At 70.5% G+C, this 19,311-nt stretch overlaps 4 protein-coding genes across 8 annotated transcripts; 2 read left to right on the top strand and 2 right to left on the bottom strand.

The window, feature by feature from the left end:
- Nucleotides 1-694: 694 nt before the first annotated feature.
- SHD (Src homology 2 domain containing transforming protein D) lies at nucleotides 695-3,809 on the top strand. Its single transcript, XM_041128080.1, has 7 exons — nucleotides 695-893; nucleotides 1,131-1,150; nucleotides 1,605-1,695; nucleotides 1,820-2,032; nucleotides 2,399-2,537; nucleotides 3,165-3,284; nucleotides 3,531-3,809. Exons 1-7 carry the CDS (start codon nucleotides 695-697, stop codon nucleotides 3,715-3,717), a joined length of 969 nt encoding a protein of 322 aa, XP_040984014.1. The 3' UTR covers nucleotides 3,718-3,809.
- Nucleotides 3,810-4,403: 594 nt separating this feature from the next.
- On the bottom strand, nucleotides 4,404-7,111 carry LOC115349036 (collagen alpha-1(III) chain-like). The gene is made up of 5 exons (XM_030032705.1): nucleotides 7,106-7,111; nucleotides 6,342-6,532; nucleotides 5,470-5,824; nucleotides 4,965-5,175; nucleotides 4,404-4,675 (listed from the first exon to the last, which is right to left on the bottom strand). The coding sequence occupies exons 1-5, from the start codon at nucleotides 7,109-7,111 to the stop codon at nucleotides 4,533-4,535; spliced, it is 906 nt and encodes a 301-aa protein (XP_029888565.1). The 3' UTR covers nucleotides 4,404-4,532.
- A 560-nt stretch (nucleotides 7,112-7,671) lies between these two features.
- Nucleotides 7,672-12,936, top strand: FSD1 (fibronectin type III and SPRY domain containing 1). The gene is made up of 13 exons (XM_030033364.1): nucleotides 7,672-7,749; nucleotides 8,311-8,406; nucleotides 8,529-8,660; nucleotides 8,748-8,849; nucleotides 9,410-9,432; nucleotides 9,642-9,763; nucleotides 10,219-10,428; nucleotides 10,605-10,703; nucleotides 10,857-11,016; nucleotides 11,123-11,202; nucleotides 11,381-11,632; nucleotides 12,345-12,433; nucleotides 12,539-12,936. The coding sequence occupies exons 1-13, from the start codon at nucleotides 7,738-7,740 to the stop codon at nucleotides 12,647-12,649; spliced, it is 1,488 nt and encodes a 495-aa protein (XP_029889224.1). The 5' UTR covers nucleotides 7,672-7,737; the 3' UTR covers nucleotides 12,650-12,936.
- Nucleotides 12,937-13,080: 144 nt separating this feature from the next.
- Nucleotides 13,081-19,243, bottom strand: STAP2 (signal transducing adaptor family member 2). Of its 5 annotated transcripts, none has more exons than XM_030033407.1 (10): nucleotides 18,979-19,243; nucleotides 18,662-18,733; nucleotides 17,908-18,029; nucleotides 17,328-17,384; nucleotides 17,076-17,230; nucleotides 16,766-16,906; nucleotides 16,374-16,443; nucleotides 14,306-14,402; nucleotides 13,644-13,715; nucleotides 13,081-13,402 (listed from the first exon to the last, which is right to left on the bottom strand). In XM_030033407.1, exons 1-10 carry the CDS (start codon nucleotides 19,121-19,123, stop codon nucleotides 13,344-13,346), a joined length of 990 nt encoding a protein of 329 aa, XP_029889267.1. In that variant the 5' UTR covers nucleotides 19,124-19,243; the 3' UTR covers nucleotides 13,081-13,343. The 5 variants fall into 5 exon arrangements, with proteins under 5 accessions (XP_029889267.1, XP_029889268.1, XP_029889269.1 ...); XM_030033408.1 differs by having other exon boundaries at nucleotides 17,136-17,230; XM_030033409.1 differs by having other exon boundaries at nucleotides 17,908-18,003; nucleotides 19,025-19,243.
- Nucleotides 19,244-19,311: the final 68 nt, after the last annotated feature.

Here is a 19,311-nt window from a genome sequence, read left to right as displayed (position 1 = left end):
AGACAATACAAGGAGGCAAGTCAGGGCATGGCTGGGGGGGGGCTCCGGCCCTCTTGCCCCCCCCCCGGTGTAGTCCCTGAGGCTCCCCCCAAACCCCGGGGTGGAGGGGGAGGCAGGGCCCCCCCCGTTCCCCTGTGACAAGCTCCCTGGGGGCGAGGGGGTGACCCTGCAGCTGGGGGGGGGCTCCATGCTCCCTCCCCCCAGATCCCAAAGCCCCCCGGGCCCGGCTTTCCCCCCCCCCCCCAGCCCTTTCTCTGTGCCCCGGCCCCCCCCCGGGAGCCCAGAGGGGCTGGGGGGGGGTGTCCTATAGCCGGTGTGCAGGGGTCCCAGTGTCCCCCCTTCTCCCACTGTCACACAGCGGGGGGCCATCCCGGTGTCACTTGGGGGTCCCGATGACCCCCGTCACCGTGGGGGGGTGTCAGCCTTCCCCTCCCGCTGCTCCCTCCCCCCCCCACGGGGGTTCCCGGCGTGTCCCCCTTGTTGTCCCCCGCGGGGTCCCGGTACCCCCCTCCCCTCCCGCGTCGGTGCACCCCCCGGCGAGGCGGGCACGGGTTGGGGGGGGGGGGGGGGGGAGCCGGGGGCTCCGGTCCGCGCCTCGCTCGGCGGCGACACAAAGCGGCTCCCGGCGGCGGCTGCGGTGGCGGTGGGGGGGGTCCCGGCGTGCCCGCGGTCCCGGTACCGGGAGGCCCCCACCATGGCCAAGTGGCTCCGGGAGTACCTGGGCCGGGGGACCCGGCGTTCCCCCCCCCGCCCGCCCCAACCCGACTACAGCGGCGGCGAGCGCCGCCCCACCGGTACCGGCACCGGGAGCGGGGTCCCCCCCTCCGTTCCCCCCGGTGCTGCCCTCCGCGGCCCCGCTGCCTCCCCCCGGCACCGGTTGGTGCGGGTGGGGGGTACGGGGCCGGGGGGGGGGCCCCCGTCGGTTGGAGCAGGTAGGAGAGGGGGACACCGGGGGACACCGGGGCTGGACCCGGAGGGAAACGTGGGCGCTGGGGAGGGTGGCGAAGGGACCGGGGGGTGCAGTGGGGGTAGCGGGGGGGGGGGGGGCTGGGGAGAGGAACTGGGGGACACTGGGAGCACCGGGGGGGTGGATCGGGGGGGGGGGGGGCACCGGGAGCACCGGGGAGCAGGACCTGGGGGGACCGGAGAGGTGTGAGTGGGGCAGCTGGGAGAGAGGGGGGGGGACTGGGGAGAAAGGACTGGGGGGGGCACAGAGGGGATGGGGGGGAGATGGGGAACGGGGGGGTGGGGATGGAGAGGGGCTGGGGAGAAGGACTGGGGGTACCGCAGGGGACTGGGAACCGGGAACTGGGGAGAGCCGAGGGGTTGGGGGTGGCAACGGGGTACCGGGGGGGGACGGGACACCTGGGGTCACTGGGGGGGAGGGCTGGGGGTGGCGGAGTCACCGGGAGAGGGGGAAGGGGAAAGGGGTCGGGGGACAAAGGGACCGGGTGGGAGGGAGTGGGGAAGGGGCTGGGGACACCCGTATCAGGGACCTGGGGGAGCCTGTGGGGTCCCAGGGAGGGGACCCAGGCACTGGGGACCCGGGGGGGGGGGGGGGGGGTCAGTGGGGTCCCATCCCACCCCGGGGAACCCACCCGCAGGCCCCCGGCGAGAGCGAGTACTCGGAGCCCTTCGAGGGGGAGCAGGACCCAGCGCCCGAGGGTGGCTGCGAGGAGCCCGGCGAGGCCACAGGTGGGTGACACCCTGGGCACCCCCCCCCCCACCACCCAGCACCCAACCCCACGGGGGTCCCACGGCCAGGGTGCTTCCCACCCGTCCTGGCCCTGCCACGTCTCCCAGCGCTGCCCGTCCCCAGGGTGCCCGCGGCAGGGCGAGGGCCGGCGGGCGAGACCGCGGCGGGGACCCCAACTCTACGACACCCCCTACGAGGAGTGGGAGACGGCAGGGGAGGGCCCGGGGGTGCCCACCACCCGCGAGAGCCGCCTGCCCCGCGACGACGAGCGCCCGGCCGACGAGTACGACCAGCCCTGGGAGTGGAAGAAGGATCACATCTCGCGGGCGTTCGCAGGTGACGGCATCCCGGGGCGCTGGGTGCCACCCCGGCGTCCCCCAGCTTCCACGGGTACCAATTCTGTCCCCCCAGCATCCCCCAGCACCCGTGGGTGCCACCCTGGGGTCCCCCCAGCCCCGCATCCCCCAGCTCTGTACCACCCCTGGGACCCCAGCATCCCGTGGCACCCATGGGTATCACCCCAGACCGCTCCTGGCCCCAGCATCCCCGAGCACCCACGGGTGACCACAGCAAGGCAAAAACCATGGTGGGGACATCTGGGACGTTCCTTTGTGGTCTGGCACCCGAGAGGTGCCCCTCAGCGACGGGCAGGGGTGCTGGGACCTCGCGGTGGGGTGACACCCTCTCTCTTTGCCCCCACAGTGCAGTTTGAGAGCCCCGAGCGCTCCCCCAGCCTGTCCCGGCAGCTGCCGCGGCCCCCCCGGACCCCCGCAGGCGCCAGGCCGGGCTGTCCCCCCAGCCCCAGGCACGTGGACACCTCGCTGCCCCTGGAGAAGCAGGCGTGAGTCTGGGGGGGGGGTCCCTCCTCTACGGGGTGGCATCAACGTCCCCGTCACACGTCGTGGCATGGAGGCAGGCCCTCTGGGGTGGAGGGTCCCCCACAGATGGGTCCTCATGGTGTTGGGTGCCCCCATGGCACGGACGGGTCACCGTGGTGTTGGGTGCCCCATGGCATGGATGGGTCCCCTTGGAGGGGAGGATGCTTCATGGCATGGATAGGTCCCTTTGGCACGGAGGGTGCCCCATGGCATGGGTGGGTCCCCACGGTGTTGGGTGCCCCATGGCATGGATGGGTCCCTTTGGCATGGAGGGTGCCCCATGGTGTGGATGGTTCCCCAAGGCATAGAGGGTGCCCCATGGCGTGGATGGTCCCTTTGGTGTGGATGGGTGCTCCGTGGTGTTGGTCTCCATGACGTAGAGGGTGCCCCATGGCACAGACAGGTCCCCGTGGGGTGGAGGGGTCCTCATGCTGCAGAGGGTGCCCCGCGTTACCGATGGGTCCAAGCGGTGGGGACGGTGCCCCGTGGCACGGAGGGTGCCCCACGCTGCAGATGGGTCCTGGGGACGCAGTGCTGTGCGGCGGGGTGCCACGGTGATGCGTGCCGGGGTGACGCGTGCCGCCGCGCAGGTGGTACCACGGCCCCATCGGGCGAGCGGGCGCCGAGACGCTGCTGGCGCTGTGCCGCGAGGGCAGCTTTCTGGTACGGGACTGCGAGACCAGCCCCGACGACTACTCGCTCTCGCTCAGGTGAGCGCGGGGCCGGTGGGTGGGGGACATGGGGACGGCTCCGGGGACAACCCAGGCATGGGGGGGGGGTCACGGGGGGGGGGGGGGGTGGTCGGGCAGAGGGGCTGGGCTGCGAGCATGCCGCTTGCATCCATGTGCTGGCGTGTGTTTGCATGTTGCCCCGTGATCCACGTTGACGTGCACCTGCGTGCGCAAGGGTGGCCGGGCCGTGCTCCGCGTGCCTCAGTTTCCCCTCCCCACCCGCAGGAGCAGCCACGGCTTCGTGCACGTGAAGCTCACGCGGACGCGGGAGCAGCACTTCATGCTTGGCCGCGCCGGGGCCGCCTTCCCCTCGGTGCCCGAAGCCGTGCGGCACTACACGGCGCGGGCGCTGCCCGTCCGCGGTGCCCGCCACCTCTCCCTGCTCTACCCCGTGGCTGTGCAGCCGCTGTGAGCCCAGTGCCGCTGGGGACCCCCCAGCTGCGCCCCCCCCGCTCCCCGTCCCACAGCAAAGCACCCCCATTAAAAGCCGACGTGCGGCCCCTGCCCGCTGTGTGCTCTGCGGCGTGTAGGCATGGCGACGCTCTGGTCCCTCTTGGGGGGCTCAACTCTATGGTGCCTCTGGGGGAAGTCATGGTGGCCCTGCCACCGGTCCCATCCTGGTCCCACCACGGGGGCTCCTGCCCTCGTGCCCGCTCCCACCCACCCCCCAGGAGCTCAGGGGTCTGTGCAAAGGGGGGTGTCTGGATGCGGCCCCCCCCCCCCAGCCCCGTCACCATAGCACTTGGCCTTGGGGACAAAGCGTGGGGGTGACGCTGCTCGGGGTCGCCCACCATCAACCGCACACAAGCTTGCCTGCATGGTGGGGGGGGGGGGGGGGGGGCTGATGGCTCTGGCCCCCCCCCGGAGTCCGTGCTGGGGCGGTGGGGGGGGGAAGTGGGTGCTTCCTGCACCATCAGTGCAGCCCTGGCGTGCCGCACAAAATTAGGTCACGGGACCGCAGAGCAGCTTCCCTGAAACTGCGGGGGGGGGCCCAGGAGCCTGCTGCCCCCCCCCGGCACACCGGACACGAGCTGCCCACGCTCGGCAGGCCAGGCTGGGTGCACTGGGGGGGCACCGGGTGCCGTGGGTTGGGTGCTGCGTGTGCCGCACAGAAGACAGAGAGCGGGTGGGGGGATGCTGCAAAAGAGCTTTTTGGGGGGCTTTTCCTGCAGAAAGGCAGAGTTTCGGGGGGCCGGGTATCGGCGGCACACCAGGGTACGGATCTTCTCAGGGCTGGGGGGCCATGGGGGGGCCCCGTAACCGCTGCAGTCCCCCCTGGTACATGCTGTTCTCCATCACCGTGGGGGGCTGTGGCAGCTTCTTGGGGGCCCGCGCCGAGGGCGGCAGCACATTCAGGTAGATGACCGTGTCTGAGGGGGGCGGTGGGTTTTGGGGGGGGTGCAGGGTCAGGCACGGCTAGCCCTGGCCCCCCGAGACACGGAGGGGTGGCTGGCACAGCCAGGGGACCCTCAGGAGACCCATTGGGTGCCCCTGGGTCCGGGAGGTGCCTGGGGTGAGCCCCGATGAGTGTGGGGGGGTACGGGCACGGGGGTATTTGGGCACAGGGGTAGGTGGGCAGGGGGGTATTTGGGGGGGGGGGGGCAGGGGGGCAAATGGGGATGGGGTATTTGGGGACGGGGTATTTGGGGTCGGGCTTACCTGAGTTCCTGCGCCAGCACCGGCGGCCGAGGAGGGCCAGCCCCACGAGGAGGGCTGTGCCCCCCAGGGCCCCCGCCAGCCCCGACGCCAGCCCTGCAAGCACATCCAGCTGGGGCCACCGCCTCGGCACCGCCGGCACCCGGGCACGTGGGCGCCGGGATGGAGGGGACGGCAGGGACGCACTTACCCGCCTGATGTCCTCCGTCAGCCGCTGCTGGCGAGGGGAAAGCTGTCAGAGATGTCCCTGTCCCCATCCCTGTCCCCATCCCTGTCCCTGTCCCCATCCCTGTCCCTGTCCCCGTCCCTGTCCCCATCCCTGTCCCCATCCCTCCCGTGCTGTGGCCACCCCAAACCCTCTGGTCATCTCCCTCCATGGACTCCATCAACCCGCCAGGGTGATGCCACCTCCCAGGGACCCACATCAACCCTCACCACGATGTCGTGTCCCCGCTAAGGCCCCCCCACCCAAAGGAAGGGTTCCCCCCCGTCCCCCGTCCCCGGGTACCCGTGCTGACGCTGAGCAGGGTGCCGTTGCCGGCGGCCGTGTCATGGCGGGGGATCTCGAGGGTGACCCGGCAGAAATATCGCCCGGCGTCGTCCTCCTGCGCCCGGCGGAGGCCGAGGGTGGCACGGGGGGGGTTGCCAGGCCAGGTGGAACCGGGGGGTGCAGGGGACGGGGAGGGCGACGGCGGCGGGGCGCAGGCGGGCGGCGCACAGCACCCCGTGCCCCACGTCCTTCACCCACTCGAGCCGGAGCAGGTCCCAGGGCTCGGCCGTCAGCACCCGGCACCCCAGGGCCACCCCGGCACCCGCCGGCACCCGCGCTTCGCCCGGGTCCTGGCTCACCCGCAGGGCACCGGCTGCGGGGAACGGCGGACGAGTCACTGGAGGGGGGGCTGTCATCACCACCCCCCCCCCCCGAACGGTCCCCCAGGCCACCCGTGGGAGCGGGAGCCGGGCTTGCTGCCTTGCGTGTCCTCCCTCAACCGCTGCCTCCGGCCGCACGCCGCTCTGCACGTCCCTGTGTCCGTCCGTGTCCCCCCCCCAAACCCCTTCCTGTCCCCACACACGCTGTCTGACCCCATCCTGTCCCCACCCCATGTCCCCCCACCCTACTCTGTCCCCCCGCCATGTCACCCACCTCTGTCTATCCACCCGGCTCCATCCTGTCCCTCCCTCTGTGTCCCCAACCCCTCTCCGGTGTGTCCCCCCCCCCCCCCCCCCACTCAGGACAGACCTCCCCAGCAGCCCCCCTGCCCCAGCCGTCTCACAGGGGCCAGCCTGCCCCCCCCCCTTGGTGTCCCCCAAACAGCCTGTCCCCGCTCCCGCAGCCCAGCCACAGGGTCCCAAGGCACTGCGTGTGTCCCCCCCACTCACCACCGAGGAGGGGGATGAGGATCCTGAGCCCCCACATCCCCGCGCCGGTGCCAGCCCAGCCACCCTGCTCTGAGGGGTCCCTGTCCCCGAGGGGTCCCTGTCCCCGAGCTGTCCTCGTCCCCAAAGCGCCTGCTGTCCCCAAAAACCTCCGGGCCCTTCGGGTTGTGACGCCACGGCTTCCTGCCACCGCGCTGCACAGCCCAGGGGAGGGGGACGGGGATGGGGAGGGGGGACAGGGACAGGGAATGGGGGACAGGGACAGGGATGGGGGACAGGGAATGGGGACGGGGACAGGGAATGGGGGACAGGGAATGGGGATGGGGACAGGGATGGGGATGGGGGACAGGCACGGGGATGGGGGACGGGGACAGGGATGGGGACAGGGAATGGGGACGGGGACAGGGACAGGGATGGGGGACAGGGAATGGGAATGGGGACAGGGATGGGGGACAGGGAATGGGGATGGGGACAGGGAATGGGGATGGGGATGGGGGACAGGGAACGGGGACAGGGACAGGGATGGGGGACAGGGAATGGGGATGGGGACGGGGATGGGGGACAGGGAATGGGGACAGGGAATGGGGATGGGGGACAGGGAATGGGGACAGGGAATGGGGATGGGGACAGGGAATGGGGATGGGGACGGGGACAGGGATGGGGATGGGGGACAGGGAATGGGGATGGGGACGGGGATGGGGATGGGGGACATGATCCGGAGCGAGGGCAGGGGATGGCACTTCTTCAGGCCCCCAGCCTGGCCCCACGTGCATGGACGTGCCACCCCCCCCCCCCCGCTGGGATACCCCCCCCCCCCGCCACCACCCGGAGGGGGACACATCCTGACCCCAGAGCGGGCTGGGGGGGACCCAGCATGGCCTTGAAGGGAGAGCTGGGAGGGCGGGGGTCCCATACTGGGAGACACCCACCCACCCCAGCATGGCAGTGCCCCCCCACCCCAGCACCCCCGCGGCTCCTGTGCCCTGTCCCTGGGGGGGGGGGGGGGCACCCTGAGGTGCCCCTGCCTTGGGGCTGGGGGGTCCCCCAGACACAGGGGGGGCTAATGGCCCCCCTTCCCTGGGGGGTGCTGGTTTGGGAGGGTGTCAGCGGGTCTCCCTCTTGGGGGGGGGCCATGTTCTTTGGGGGGGGGAGTGTCTCAGCCCCCCCCTCCCCGGACTACATCTCCCAGCATGCCGCGGGGCGGCGCCTAAGGCCACGCCCCCCCAGCCTGTCTCCACCCCCTCTCCCCGGGCGGTCGGACTACGTTTCCCGTGGTGCCCCGCGGCAGGGACGGGGGGGGCGGAGCGAGAAGGGGCGGGGCGGGGCGGGGCGGGGCGGGGGGCGCCGCTCCCCCTTTGTTGGTGTCGGCGGGGCCGAGCGGCGGCGGGGCCGGCCCGGTATGGGCGACCAGGTGGGGCCGGGCCGGGGGCGAGGGAGGGAGGGGAGAGGGATGGATGGAGGGATGGAAGGGTGGAAATGGAGGGATGGAGGGAGGGAGGAAGAGGGGAGGGAGGAAGGAAAGAGGGGAGGGAGGGGGGGAGGGAGGGATGGAGGGATGGAGAGGGAGGGAGGGAGGGAGGAAGAAGGGATGGAGGGAGGGAGGAGGAACAGAGGGATGGAGGAAGAGGGGTTGGAGGGGATGAAGGTGTGGAGGAAGGAGGGAGGGAGGGAGGTGTGGAGGAAGGAGGGATGCAGGGGTTAAGGATGGCAGAGGAGGGAAGGGGTGCAGGGGGGAAGGAGGGGTGCAGGGGGGGTGCAGGGCTGTCCCCCCTCCCTCTGCTCGCACACACACACACACACACTTGCCAAGTCATCCCGCTCCCGCCATGCCAGCAGAGCCCCGGCCCGGCGGCGCCTGGCACGCCTGGGCCCAGTGGGGACTGGGAGATGAAGTGTGTGTGTGGGGGGGGGACCGGGGGAGAGGTGGGGGCCGGGGGGGTGCTGACTGCGGGGGGGGGGGGTGGCCGGGCAGGAGGCTCTGCGGAAGATCATCACCACCCTGGCCGTGAAGAATGAGGAGATCCAGAACTTCATCTACTCCCTCAAGCAGATGATGCAGAATGTGGAGGTACCGGGGGACGCCCCCCCACACACCGCCCCCCCCCACACACACCCTCCCCCTGGGGACCCCCATCCCCACCTCGGCACACCGGGGTCCCGCACCCTGACGACCCCGGGCGTTGTGACCAGGCCAACTCGTCGCGGGCGCAGGAGGACCTGGAGGGCGAGTTCCAGTCGTTGTACGCGCTGCTGGACGAGCTGAAGGACGAGATGATGATGAAGATCAAGCAGGACCGCGCCAGCCGCACCTACGAGCTCCAGGTGAGCACCCACCCTGCGTGCCCCCCCCCCCCCCCGCCCCCACCGGCACCCTCGCCCACCGCTGCCCCTCTTTCCTCCCCACGCCAGGCCCAGCTGGCAGCGTGTGCCAAGGCGCTGGAGAGCTCGGAGGAACTGCTGGAGGCGGCCAACCAGGCCCTGGGGACGGCCAACCATCACGATTTCCCCCAGGTGCGTCCCCACCGGCACGGGGGGGGGGTGTCCCCATCCGGCTGCCCCCCACGCCGGCGGTGTTCTGACCCCCCCCCCTCCACCACCACCACCACCACCTTGCCAGCCGGTCGATGCCACCGCGGGGCTGCGCTCACCCCAGACGGGCACCCTCCTTTCTTTCTGCGCTGGGCAATGGGGCAACGCTGGGTTGGCTTTGCCCGCTGCGGGGCTGGGTGGGAGCACGGAGAACCCCCGTCAAGGTGATCCCTGACCTGCCCAGAGCTGCCCGGTGCCCCCAAGACGAAGGGGCACCATGGCAGGGACACGGGAGACACCGGCGGGCGTACGGGTTGCTGTGCCACGGGGGTGCTGGGGTACGGCAGCGGGGATGCCGTGCCGTGGGGTACCGCAGCGGGGATGCGGGGATGCTGTGCTGCCGGGGTACCGCAGTGGGGACGCGGGGATACTCTGCTGGCACCGGAGCAGGGGTCCGGGCACGCTGCACGGCGCTGGCCCCTGGCACTGCTGTCTCACCTGCTTTTTTTTTTTCCCCTCCTCTTTTCCTCTGCGCTCGCAAGGCTGCCAAACAGATCAAGGATAGGTACGGCACCCCCGTGCCCCCCCCCCCCAGCCCCACTAACCCCCACCCTCCTCCTAGCCAGGGCCCCGCGGCGGGTGGCCCCGTGGGTGCTGGGGTGGCTCTGCCCACCCTCCCCGTGGTCACGCAGGGCAGGGGGTGAGCAGTTCAGGGCTGGGTGGGTGTCTGGCTCCCTGCCCCACTGACCCTCGTCCCGAACGTCTCCCACGCAGCGTGACGATGGCACCCGCCTTCCGCCTCTCGCTCAAGGCCAAGGTGAGCGACAACATGAGCCACTTGATGGTGGATTTTGCCCAGGAACGCCGCCTGCTCCAGGCCCTCGCCTTCCTGCCAGGTATTGCCCGTGGGCAGCGGGCGATGGGGACGCGGGGGGGACAGGGCACGGCGGGCGGGTTTCTGCCGGTGCAAGGGAAGGGCAGTGCCGGGGGCACGGAGGGCTGTGCCAGCCTGGCGAGGGGACAGCACAAGGATGGGGGTTCAGGGTTTAAGGGGTCTGCTGGGTGCCGGGGGACGGGGTGAGGAGCTGGGGAGGGGGGGGGGGGGGTGCCAGGCCTGGGGCACCCTGTGGTACCCCCTCCAGAGGGGTGAGAATGTGCCAGGGATGGAGGGATGAGGGGGTTTGGATGCCGCGCCTAGGGGTGCAGCGGGTACCACGCGTGGGGTCTCTGAGGTACCGAGCCCATGGGACCTGTGGGTGCCCCGGGGGTCCCTGGGGGTGCTGGGGACACCCTGGCTGGCAGCAGGGCTGCAGTGGGGGGGGGACACTGGCACGGCTGCTCCTGCGGGCAGTGCCCAGCACCCCCGAGATCGACCTGGCGGAGTCGCTGGTGGCCGATAACTGTGTGACGCTGGCCTGGAGGATGCCCGATGAGGACAGTAAGATTGACCACTACGTGCTGGAGTACCGCAGGACCAACTTCGACGGGCCACCCCGCGCCAAAGAGGACCAGCCCTGGATGGTGGTCGAGGGCATCAAGGGCACCGAGTACACCCTCACCGGTGAGGGCACGGGGGCAAAACCAACCCCAAATATGCCAGCCTGGGAGCGGGCACCGCGGGTGGCAGGGGTCTGGGGCTGTTCCTGGGGGCTGGGTGGCAGTGCCAGGCTTTGCAGGGGACATGGGGTCGCAGTGCCCCCCCCCATGCCTTGCTTTGTGACCCTGCTGTGCCCGCAGGACTGAAGTTTGACATGAAGTACATGAATTTTCGGGTACGGGCATGTAACAAGGCTGTGGCGGGCGAGTTCTCCGAGCCGGTCACTTTGGAAACAAGAGGTGGGTACCAGGGGGGTGGCAGGGCGCCCGTCACCCCCCCCCCCCCCCGTGCCACCCCATGCTGCCCCTTCCCAAGCGTGCCAGGGTTCTGTGACCCCCTTGGTGCCAGGCGAGGCGGCGGGGGGGACACGTGCTGACGGTGGCTGCCTCCAGCGTTCATGTTTCGGCTGGACGCCAGCACGTGCCACCAGAACCTGCGGGTGGAGGAACTCAGCGTGGAGTGGGACGCCACGGGCGGCAAGGTGCAGGACGTCAAGGCGCGCGAGAAGGACGGCAAGGGCAGGACGGCTTCGCCCGCCAACTCGCCTGCCAGGTAACGTCACCCCCCCCCCACCCCGCTCCTCGTCACCCCAGCGTTGCCCCACCTTTCCCCGGGTAATGGCAACCCACCCCTCCTTGCCGGCGTCCGTCTGTCCTAGGGTGGTGCAGTCGCCCAAGAGGATGCCCTCGGGGCGTGGGGGCAGAGATCGCTTCACCGCTGAGTCCTACACGGTTCTGGGTGAGAGCTGGGGGCACCCGGTGGGTGCTGGTGGGAACCCCGCAGGGGCGCGGGAGAGGATGGGGGCACAGAGGGTGATGTAGGTGGGCATGGGGCACCCAGAGGGACCTGGCGGGGCTGGGGACAGGACGGGGCACCCCACGGTTGCACCAGGCAGAGCAGTGCCCCGTGCCCACAGGTGACACGCTGATCGATGGCGACGACCACTACTGGGAGGTGCGGTACGACCGGGACAGCAAAGCTTTCGGCGTGGGGGTGGCATATCGCAGCCTGGGCAAATTCGACCAGCTGGGCAAGACCTCGGCCTCCTGGTGCCTCCACCTCAACAACTGGCTGCAGGTCAGCTTCAGCGCCAAGCATGCCAACAAGGCCAAGGTGCTGGACGTGCCCGTGCCCGACTGCATTGGTGTCTACTGCAACTTCCACGAAGGTGGGTGCGGGATGGGGTGGGGATGGGGCGGTGTTGGGGGTGGGCGCAGGGACCGCCACCACCATGGGCACCACCACCACCACGGGCACCAACACGTCCACCATGGGCATTGCCACTGCTATGGGGCACCAGCATGTCCACCATGGGCACCGTGTCCACCGTGGCACCATCACGGGCACCACCATGTCCACCATGGGCATTGCCACCACTATGGGTCACCAGCATGTCCACCACGGGCACCACCATCACCACGGGCACCAACATATCCACCATGGGCATTGCCACCACTATGGGGCACCAGCATGTCCACCATGGGCGCCGTGTCCACCACCACGGGCACCAACATGTCCACCATGGGCATTGCCACCACTGTGGGGCACCAGCATGTCCACCATGGGCACCACCACCACCATGGGCACCAACATGTCCACCATGGGCATTGCCACCACTGTGGGGCACCAGCATGTCCACCATGGGCACCACCACCACCACGGGCACCAACATGTCCACCATGGGCATTGCCACTGCTATGGGGCACCAGCATGTCCACCACGGGCACCACTACCACCATGGGCACCAACATGTCCACCATGGGCATTGCCACCGCTATGGGGCACCAGCATGTCCAGCATGGGCATTACCACCACCATGGGCGCTGTGCTGGGGGTCTGCAAGTTCTGTGCCCACCTGTGCCCCACCCCTGTGCCCGCAGGGTTCCTGTCCTTCTACAACGCCAGGACCAAGCAGCTGCTTCACACCTTCAAGGCCAAGTTCACGCAGCCGGTGCTGCCCGCCTTCACGGTAAGGGGCAGGCAGGGCTGGGCAGCTCCTCCGGGGCTGCCGGCGGTGGGGTTCAGCCCCCCCCAGCCCTCCCCCCCCAGCCCAACCCCGCTCCTTTGCCCGCAGGTCTGGTGTGGCAGCTTCCACGTCTCCTCGGGCTTGCAGGTGCCCAGCGCGGTGAAATGCCTCCAGAAACGCAACAGCACGGCCAGCAGCTCCAATGCCAGCCTGCCCTAGAGCCGTGCCCCCCCCCCCGCGGGCACCCCCCAGGCAAGAGCACTGAATGTACCCCTACACCCTCCCCAACCCCCCCCCCCCCCCCCCCCCCAATACGCTGCACTGGCAGGGCTGTGCCAGCCCCCAGAGCGAGGGGGCACCAGCACCCACAGCCCCGCCAGTTGAACCCCCCCCCCCCCCCCACTCCGTGCCACCCCCTCCGCATCGCTGGCACCGGGCTGGGCACGTCGCCCCTCACCATCGAGAGCTGCTTCTGGCCTGAAGAATAAATTGGGATGTAGGTGTGACACAGCTGTGGCTGGGGCACGGGGCGCCGGGTGGCACCAGCCCAAGGTGGAGAAGGGTTTTTTTTTTGGGGGGGGGGGGGGGAGGACACAGGGATGACACAGATCCCGGTGCCACCCCCGTGGTGCAAGGAGCTGGGACGGGGCTGAGTGGGGCAGTGTCTTTATTGGGGATGGTGCCTGGGGTGATGCTCCCCAAATATATGGGTTGGGGGTCCGTTTGGTGCCCCCACGCAGGCTGTGCTGCCTGCATCCCCCCCCCCCCCAGTGCCACCCCAGTCCTGGGGGGGTGCCCAGGTCAGGAGGGACTAGGGGCAGCTTTGCCCGGGGGCACCGCTGTCCCAGCTGGTTCCTGGCACAAAGTGGGGGACAGCCGGGCCGCCCCCCCCGCCCCGCCACGCTGGCACCCATCAGTCCCCGGTGAGAGCTCGGCGCAGCTGCAGCTTCTTGGCAAGCTCCTCTGCCACGTCTGTGCCATGGTGGGGGGGGGCAGCGGGGGTGACTGCCTGGCAGAGGACCCAGGCATCTGGGCCCCCTCCCTTCGGGGCCCCCCCCACCAGTCAGTGACCCCAGAGGAACCACTCCGCTCCACCACTCGTCCCCATTGCCCCCCAGAGCTGGTGACAGGACCCAGATGTCCAGATCCTGGCACCCCCTGGTCCCCCCCCACCTCCCAGAAGTGGGAGCCAGGCATCCGGGCCCCCCCTCACCGTGGTTGTGGGGCGGCTGCAGGGCTCGGCGGGGGGCAGGATGAGGTGCTGAGCTCTGGGGGTCTCGCTCACCTATGGCGAAGGACAGGGGTCAGCATGGGGGGTGCCCCCTCCCTGCCTCAGTTTCCCCAAGCCCAACTGGCTTCACCCTGCTCGTTCGTGTAGGTCTGCTCCTCCGGGATGGCCCCAAATAGGGGGTTCCTCCAGCCCCCCCCCGGGGGCTGCAGCACAGGGTGGTGGGGGCTTAGGGATGGCTTCAGTGCCCTGAGGCCACAGGGCTGGGGTGTGGGGGCGGCTGGGGGGGGGGGCTTCTCACACACCCCCTAGGTCTCCTCCCTGTTCTCACCATCCCTTTGCACGAACTCTGGAGCGGAGTGACGTCACGGACCCTCCGCCTACCCCTGACACCCCTAAACCCCCCCAGACGTCCAGTGCCAGCCTGTGACACCCCAGCAGCTCTGCCCCCCCCAACACCATCCCACAGCACCCCAAGTCACCCCAACACTCATGCAACTCTCCAGCAATCCCCCAAGCACCCCAAAGACCCCCCACCAGATGCCCTCCACCACTCCAGCCACCCATAACTGCTCCCACCACCCCCAACACCGGCCTGCAAGACCCCCCCAGACCGCGCTGAGCCCCCACAGCCCCCCCGTGCCCACCGAGCCGCGGGCTGTACTCCCGGTGCAGGGGCTGCAGGCTGCCCTTGCTGCTCTCCACGAAATACTGCACCACTTCGGCCAGCGAGGAGCAGCGATGCTGGGGGGGGACACGGATGCGGTGTCACTTGGGGACCCCCCATGGGTGTCCCCCCCCGTAGTCTCCCATTCCCTGCCCACTACTCCTGGGCCCTGGGGGGGGGTGGTCCCAGCCCTTTGGGGTGTCCCAGTCTCTTAGGGGTACCAGCCCTTTGGGTCCCAGCCCTTTGGGGGTCCCTGTCCTATTGGGATCCCAGTCCCTGGGGTCCCAGCCCCTTAGGGGTCCCAGTTCCTTAGGGAACCTAGCCTTGGGGTGTCCCAGTCCCTTGGGTCCCAGCCCTTTGGGGTATCCCAGTCTCTTAGGGGTACCAGTCCTTTGGGTCCCAGCCCTTTGGGGGTCCCTGTCCTATTGGGATCCCAGTCCCTAGGGTCCCAGCCCCTTAGGGGTCCCACTTCCTTAGGGAACCTAGCCTTGGGGTGTCCCAGTCTCTTAGGGATCCCAGTCCCTTGGGTCCCAGTTCCCTAGGGGTCCTAGCCTTGGGGGATCCAGATGCTTGGGTGTCCCAGCCCTTAGGGGATCCCAGTCCCTTGGGGATCCCAGTTCCCAGGGATCCTAGCCTTGGGGGGGGTCCCAGCCCTTTGGGGGTCCCTGTCCTATTGGGATCCCAGTCCCTAGGGTCCCAGCCCCTTAGGGGTCCCAGTTCCTTAGGGAACCTAGCCTTGGGGTGTCCCAGTCTCTTAGGGATCCCAGCCCCTTGGGTCCCAGTTCCCTACGGGTCCTAGCCTTGGGGGATGCAGATGCTTGGGTGTCCCAGCCCTTAGGGGATCCCAGTCCCTTGGGGATCCCAGTTCCCAGGGATCCTAGCCTTGGGGGGGGTCCCAGTCCCTTGGGTCCCAGCCCTTTGGGGGTCCCTGTCCTATTGGGATCCCAGTCCCTAGGGTCCCAGCCCCTTAGGGGTCCCAGTTCCTTAGGGAACCTAGCCTTGGGGTGTCCCAGTCTCTTAGGGATCCCAGTCCCTTGGGTCCCAGTTCCCTACGGGTCCTAGCCTTGGGGGATGCAGATGCTTGGGTGTCCCAGCCCTTAGGGGATCCCAGTCCCTTGGGGATCCCAGTTCCCAGGGATCCTAGCCTTGGGGGGGGGGTCCCAGTCCCTTGGGTCCCAGCCCTTTGGGGTGTCCCAGTCTCTTAGGGGTACCAGTCCTTTGCGTCCCAGCCCTTTGGGGGTCCCTGTCCTATTGCGATCCCAGTCCCTGGGGTCCCAGCCCCTCAGGGGTCCCAGTTCCTTAGGGAACCTAGCCTTGGGGTGTCCCAGTCCCTTAGGTCCCAGCCCTTTGGGGTGTCCCAGTCTCCTAGGGATCCCAGTCCCTTGGGTCCCAGTTCCCTAGGGGTCCTAGCCCTGGGACCCTTTGGGGTGTCCCAGTCTCTTAGGGGTCCCAGCCCCTTGGGTCCCAGTTCCCTAGGGGTCCTAGCCTTGGGACCCTTTGGGGTGTCCCAGTCTCTTAGGGGTCCCAGCCCCTTGGGTCCCAGTTCCCTAGGGGTCCTAGCCTTGGGACCCTTTGGGGTGTCCCAGTCTCTTAGGGGTCCCAGTCCCTTGGGTCCCAGTTCCCTAGGGGTCCTAGCCTTGGGACCCTTTGGGGTGTCCCAGTCTCTTAGGGGTCCCAGTCCCTTGGGTCCCAGCCCTTTGGGGATCCCAGCCCCTTGGTTCCAGCCTTGGCTATTCCAGTTCCCAGGGCTCCTTGCCTTGGCGGGGGGGGGGGGGGGGTGTCACAGCTCCTTGGGGGTCCCAGGCCCTGGGGTACCCAGCCTTGGGGTTGTCAGACCCCATGGGTGCCAGTCCCTTGGGTGTCAGTCCTTGGGGGTCCCAGGCCCTAAGTGTCCTATTCACTGGGGGTCCCAGCCCCTCGAATCCCAGTCCGAGGGTCTCAGCCCTTGCGGGGGTCCGTCCCAGGGGCTCAGGTGGGTGCCGGGGGTGGGGTGGGGGGGTGTCATCCCTGTCCCCGGGGCCGGCCCAGCTCCGTCCCACGTCACTCACCGGCGTGTCCACGTCGATGACGTAGCCCTGGTCCACGCGGTTCACCTTGTAGTGCTTCACCTGCACCGTGCTGCCGTGGGGGGCTGCGTCAGCGGGGGCTGCCACCCCTCGCAAGGGGACACCCCCCCCCCCTCGCATAGGGACCCCACACCCCATGGGGACCCCCACCCTGGGGCCACCCCTTCCATAAGGACTCTTGCCCTGGGGGGGGGGGACACCCCTCACACAGGGACCTGCACCCTGGGACCACCCCTCGCACAGGGACCCATAAGCCAGGGCCACCCCTCAACATGGGGTCCCACACCCCACGGGGACCCTCGCCCTGGGGGGGACACCCCTCGCGTGGGGACCTGCGCCCTGATGCCACCCATGCCCCCCGCCCCCCCGCTCACCCGTTCACCTCCCGGCGCGTGGTGACGGAGACACCCCGGCCGTGCCCCCCGGGGCGCAGCACCATGTTCCCCCCATCCGCGCTCCGCTCCAGCAGCCGCTCGGCCTCCGGGCGAGTCACCTCAAAAAAGCAGCTGGGCACCCTGGGGACAGTCCTGCCCTGTCACCCCCCCCCAGCCCTGTCACCCCCCCCAGCCACGTCAAGCCACCCCCAGTTGTGCCACCCAAGCCATGCTGGTTCCCAGTGAGAATGGAGACCCCCGCCCCCCCCCCTCCGGCTCAGCCCCACGGCCCCCCACCCACCCGGCTTACAGGGACAGGGGTGGCTCGGGGGGGCTGGGGGTGGCGGGGGTCCCGGGGGTGACGGGGGACCTGGGGGTGGCCCTGCGGTCCCGCTCGTCCCGCAGGGCCTCCGAGAGCTGGAAGAGGTGGCCGGGCAGCAGCGCCAGGTCGGTGGGCACCTTCATCTGGGGGGGGGGGGGGGGGTTGGGGGGGCATGGAGGGGTCACTGTCACCAGGACCCCCTGGGACCCCCCCCCCCCCCCCCGTGGGGCTGGTGCCCACCTCCGCCATGGTCAGGATGAATCCCCGCCACATCTCCTGCGCCTCCCAGCTCTCCGCCTGCCGCGACGGGTGGACGGACGGGAGGATGGACGGACATGAGGGTGGCCTGTCCCCCGCACCCTCTGCGCCCCCATACCCTGTCCCTTGTGCCCCCCCCCCAAAGGCTCCGCGTCGCCCTAAGCCTGCCCCCTGCATCCCATAACCCGGTCCCTCTGCTTCTGAATCCCCCGTACCCCCAAATCCAGCCCCCAGTGCCCCCCACTCCCCAAATCCTGTCCCCTCTGTCCCCCCAAATCCAGCCCCCAGTGCCCCCACTCCCCAAATCCTGTCCCCTCTGTCCCCCCAAATCCAGCCCCCCAGTCCTGCCTGTTGTGCCCCCCACCATGTCCCCAGCCCCCTCTGTCCCCCAACACCCCACCAAGGACACTGGGTCCCCCCCAAACCCCCTCTCTGCCCTGCCTGGTGCCCTCTACGTCCCTTTGCTACCCTGTGCCCCCAGCTCCCCCCCCCCCCCGGTACCCCCAATGCCCCCCAGGTGCCCTCAGCGCCCCCCCCCCCCCCCCCGTGGGGTGCCCCTCACCTTCAGTGTCACCTCCTGTCCCCTCAGCCTGAGGACGAGCCCCCCACCCTCGGTCCGCACGGCCACCAGCTCGCCCAGGTCCAGCATCTCCAGGGGCTGGGGGCACCCGAGCGTGGGCCCCCCCCGTCGGCCGCCACCACGGACACGAGTGCGCCAGGTCTCAGCCCACCCCCCCACGTCCCCCCACGTCCCCCTGCCCCAGGCTGGGCTCCCACCCTCACCTCCAGGGTGGGTCCCAGCCTGGGGTGCCCCCCCACCCCAATGTCACCCAAAGGTCCCAGGGGTCCCACCTTGGGGGTCCCACCCTGGGGGGGGGTCCTGGCCCAGGTGTGTCTCTGGGGTCCCAATCTTGGGGTCTCACCCTGGGGGTCCCAGTCTGGGGGAACCCACCCAGTCCCACCCAAAGGTTGCATGTCCTGGGGGTCCCACCCTGGGGGGGGGGGATCCCACCCTGGGGGGGGGGGGTGCTGGTCCAGGTGTGTCTCTTGGGGTCCCAGTTTAGACGGGGGTCCCAGTCCCAGGGTCCCAGCCCCAGGGGGTCCCAGCCTGTGGGTCCCACCCTGGGGTGGGGGGGGGGTCCCAGACATGGGGGTCCCAGCCGGGGGTGCCCACCCAGTGGGTGTCTCCAGCCTCGGGGGGTCCCACGGGGGGGTCCCAAACTGGGAGAAATCTCAAGGGTCCCAGCGCGGACAGCCCACCCGGGGGTCCCGGTCCCGGGGGGGGGTCCTACCCGGAGGCCCCCCCGCCCCCGTACCTCGCAGTCCCGGGGTCCCCCGTAGAAGGCGAGCGTGAGCCCCCGCAGCCCGGCCCAGACCCTCCGGTAGCCCTGCGGGAGCGGGACGGGACTCGGCTCCGCCACCGGGAACCGGTCCCGGGGGGGACGCACCGGCTCCGCCACCGGGAACCGGCCCCGGGGGGGACACACCGGCTCCGCCACCGGGAACCGGCCCCGGGGGGGACACACCGGCTCCGCCACCGGGAACCAGCCCCGGGGGGGACGCACCGGCGCGGCCCCGGGCGGCGGAGGGGACTGGGGGGGCGGGTCGGTCCCCGGGGGGTGTCGGTGGGTACCGGGGCTCGGTCCCGGGGGGTGCCGGGGCTCGGTCCCGGGTCCCACCTGGTCCCGCGGCCCCCGTTTCTCCACGAAGCCCTCGTAGCTGTGCCGGGACCGGGACCGGGACCGGTCCCGCCGGGGTGGTGGCACCGGTTGGGCCATCCCCGCCCCGCCGCCGCTGCAGGAACCGCAGGTACCGCCGGACCGGACCGGACCGGGCCGGCCCCTCCCGGACTACGGCCACCGGGCAGCCCCGCCCCGGGGCGAAGGGCAGCGGGCGGGTGGCCACGGCCGCGGCGCGGAGCCGGTGCGGGGCCCCGGTGCGGGTGTCTGTCTCCGTGTCCCCCCCC

Source organism: Aquila chrysaetos, chromosome 12 (genome assembly GCF_900496995.4).
Source record: "Aquila chrysaetos chrysaetos chromosome 12, bAquChr1.4, whole genome shotgun sequence".
NCBI classification, from domain to species: domain Eukaryota; kingdom Metazoa; phylum Chordata; class Aves; order Accipitriformes; family Accipitridae; genus Aquila; species Aquila chrysaetos.
The sequence above is the reverse complement of the archived record's forward strand: the minus strand, read 5'-3'. Positions and strand labels throughout refer to the sequence as shown.